General features: G+C 44.5%; 1 protein-coding gene across 2 annotated transcripts; it reads right to left on the bottom strand.

The window, feature by feature from the left end:
• Window positions 1–851: 851 nt before the first annotated feature.
• On the bottom strand, window positions 852–2,819 carry LOC142803414 (uncharacterized). Of its 2 annotated transcripts, XM_075888535.1 has the most exons (6): window positions 2,673–2,816; window positions 2,154–2,213; window positions 2,023–2,082; window positions 1,855–1,959; window positions 1,686–1,799; window positions 852–1,390 (listed from the first exon to the last, which is right to left on the bottom strand). In XM_075888535.1, the coding sequence occupies exons 1-6, from the start codon at window positions 2,776–2,778 to the stop codon at window positions 942–944; spliced, it is 894 nt and encodes a 297-aa protein (XP_075744650.1). In that variant the 5' UTR covers window positions 2,779–2,816; the 3' UTR covers window positions 852–941. The 2 variants fall into 2 exon arrangements, with proteins under 2 accessions (XP_075744650.1, XP_075744649.1); XM_075888534.1 differs by having other exon boundaries at window positions 1,855–2,082; window positions 2,673–2,819.
• Window positions 2,820–3,478: the final 659 nt, after the last annotated feature.

The following is a 3,478-nucleotide window of genomic DNA, read 5'->3' as shown; positions in this document are numbered from 1 at the left end:
TGAAGCCTGCGTGTTAACAGGTATTCAAAATTGTAATTTTTGGAGAGGTCGTCCCATAGTTGACAAATTGCCTGAATTGTAATTTGCCAACCTACGATGGTTTGTGGTTGACGTCTGCCAACAAACTGCCATGATGCAATCCAGGGAAGCTGGCCTCAGAGGAAGTCAATCAGCTCTGAATCATTTTTCATGATTGCATGCCACAGCTTTTGCGAAGTTCTTTTTTTACTCGAGCTGTTCAAGGCATCGAAAATCCTGTCCATACGATCACAAAATTGAGCTGTAGTGATGGCCGAAACAGGCAGCACCTTCGCATACACCATTGCCGTGATAGCAATCGAAACTGATGCACTGAGGACCCGAGTTGCTCTGCTGACCTTCATATTAGAAAAAGGTTTCTGATGAACGTGCCGTTCAGTCAACTTTGGAGCCAATCGCAACCGCAACTCATGTGAGGATTGGTAAAGGCTTACAATGTGCGACCAGTTAACGATGTCATCCCCAATGTATAACTTGTGTGCTTGGACATTATTGCGCGTTGTTTTAACTAAATGCGGAACATCAAAAATGTAATATACCCGCTCCCCATTAACTTCAAAAAAAGGCTTTGCTACAGTCACTCTTAGTTGGTTAGCGAGACTTACATTTGAATTGCCCTGCTCACAAATGACTGCTTTCACTGCAATATTAATGCTCCTAAGCTCCAAAATGAGTGACACCAGCAAGTTATGCATAACAGATGATGGTGTTGATGTGTGCCCTATAGTAAAAGCAACGGGTTGAACCCACTTTCTCGAAACACCAACAAGCAGAAAAACCAGTGCTCGATCAGTGATGGTTGAAGTGCGATGAGTGCCATTATCTGTAAAACCCTGGACAACGTCTATTGAAGCATCATAGTACAAATTCTTTTTGAGTGCTATTTCGTCGAAAACTAAAGCTCACACTCGGTCCCGTTCATTCCAAGCTTGAGTATTTGTTGCAATGGAAGAAAGGATTCCTGGAATTATGCCTCGAGACAACTTTACATTAGCTAGCCACCTCCTTAATGAACGCCGGAAGGGCAAAGAAAAATATGGAGCCAGAAATCGGTATGCTCGCGGACCTCGGAAGTTTAAGTGAAGAGCGAATTTCTTGAACCACACGGGAAACCGCTTGCCCTTGCGTTTGGGCCTCAAGCGAACATGTGCAGAAAGAAGTTTAAAAACCTCCTCGGTGACGTGCGGTCGGATAACTTCAAGGGCCTTCGAAGTCGATGACGGTGCTTGGTGAGGCTGTCTCCGCAGTCTTTTGATAGTTTTCCGCTGTGCTGCTACTTTGGCTTGCAGATGTTTAATGGTTTGCTTGTACTTCATTGATGGAGACATTGTCGCTGGCACACAGGAACGCACTGCAATAAACAAAAAAATTGATGTAAAAGCGAAGAACAACTAATTCCATACGAGCACTTTCCTCGCTCTTTCAGACCCAAGGTGCACAACTTTCTGTGGTACAAAGTTTTCGATTCCACTACCTAAAAACAAACCATTCACAATGTTGACAATGTACAAAAAAATGAAAATCACTGAGAGCCCACCCTTACATCTTGTAAGTGCACACGTATTGTCCTTTTGAGGATAGTTTCCTCAGAATGTCCTAAACATAAAATAGCACATTAAAAACTGCTGCAATAAAAGCATAGTCACCATTATCTCTAAGGCACTCAGGCGTGGAGCTGTTGGCGGAGACGTCTTCTGGAGGGTCTTGTGAAGCTTGTTCAGTGCCTCGGACAGTGCTGTCGGAACAATCTTGCGAGCGGCCTGCGGAAGTCTCTATATCAATCCACTCTGGTGTTGAAGTGAACATACAACTTACCGGCCACACAGGTTCCTTTTGTGACAGCTGAACGACTGGTTAAGGTTTTCTCCGGCAAGACGAAATCAGCAGAAATTCTTTCACCAGCTACAAGGGAGCTGCCACCTGCAGAGGTTTGGTCAACAGTCAATTTGGGTAAAAAAAAAGAAATCGCGACACTGAACGCACCCTGTTCATCGGGGCACCTCAATGTGTGGGAGCCGCTTTTTGAAGCCTCTACCGCAGGTCCTGAAGAAATGAAATTACGACAATGTGTCAGTAAGAGGCTTAAAATAACACAAACTGAAGCTCATCCGCACCTTGCAGTGCAGCTTCTGCAGCCATGTCACAGTCACTACTTGAAGCGACGCTCAGAGAACCTGCATATATGTGCAGTTGGTACAAGTTACAAAGCTTGTAGCATGGGGAAACTTAAACAGCTCTTTCAAACGCATAAATTGGTAGAACGTGGAAGAAAAGAGACGGCACCAACTAGGAAACAAGTAATTTGTGATTTTTGGAATTATCAACAGTGGCAGCTTTCACTGAGTGGCAGCTTTCACGTACATGTGCACTCAGGCTTGAAGATAACGTGAAATAGCCCTTTAAAGTCTTTCAAAACAAGTTGCGCAGGTCCAGAGCATCAAAACATGACAGAAATGTAAAGCTGCTGTTAGGAAGGTAATAGCCCACAATTCACAGAATTCAAGACTTTCCAAGTGTTACTTCTGTAGTGAGGTTTCTCCATCGGCTACAAAGATCTTCACGGTTAACTGTCGCCACTGATTCAATACAAGTGGCTGCTATTGCACATATTTGAGTTTCAGTCAATCACTTACATGGTGCAGCTGGTTGCACACTGGGAACAGCCATTCTTGTAAGCCTTGTGTGCCCAGGGTCCATGAAACTTTGAGCAGTAAAATGGTCGCTACAAACCCTGTACATTGCGTACACTAGGCTGGCCGGCTTACTCAGGAGATCATCGCGTCCAGCATACTGCATACATGCTTTCATCCTGCATTGGCAATGAACTATCAGCTGAAAGGGGAAGTGCTTGAATAGTGATTTTTTATTGTTACCCTCACTTAGCTAGTACGAACAGTAAGCCTACAGACATGCAAACCATACAAAAGCTTTAACACACCTGCCGTCCCGTGGTACGCGGAAGAAACTCGTCCCAGGCTTCTTGTGGGTTCTGCCACTGTTGAAGCACCACGATACACAGCAGTAGCTGCCGTAGCTTGGACCGCCGGACGGCATGGCGTCAGCGCGGTCTGAAAATGTTAGTAAGTGGATGCTTCGCTGTCAAATTACGAAAAAGATATGTTAACGTCATAAGTGTACCAACAAACCCCTTTGAATGATTAGCTAATCGATGCACAATACAAAACCAGTGATACATCTCTGACCCATAAAACTCTGACTTACAAAGATAAACGTCAAGACCACGTACAAAGATCTTCAGAAGTTGCCAGGCCGCTATCCCTTGTAATGCAATGGTATCGCGGCCTGGAAGCTTTAGAACACCTTCGTGCGTACGCAGTATCAGCAGTACATTGGGAAGAAAAATCGTAGTTGAAATTTGTGCGGTAAAATCATATTGGAAACGTAAAAAAAATTTGTGGGCAGCTTGCACTAGTGGCAC

Source organism: Rhipicephalus microplus, chromosome 3, assembly GCF_043290135.1.
Source record: "Rhipicephalus microplus isolate Deutch F79 chromosome 3, USDA_Rmic, whole genome shotgun sequence".
Lineage (NCBI taxonomy): Eukaryota > Metazoa > Arthropoda > Arachnida > Ixodida > Ixodidae > Rhipicephalus > Rhipicephalus microplus.
This window is presented reverse-complemented; position numbering and strand designations above follow the sequence as displayed.

Coding starts and splice junctions, on each gene's coding strand:
- LOC142803414 (XM_075888534.1), bottom strand. CDS start 2,778: ATGTACAGGGTTTGTAGCGACCATTTTACTGCTCAAAGTTTCATGGAC. Junction 2,083..2,153: donor TGCAGAAGCTGCACTGCAAG/GTGCGGATGAGC, acceptor TCATTTCTTCAG/GACCTGCGGTAGAGGCTTCA. Junction 1,391..1,685: donor TGAGTGCCTTAGAGATAATG/GTGACTATGCTT, acceptor TGTTTATTGCAG/TGCGTTCCTGTGTGCCAGCG.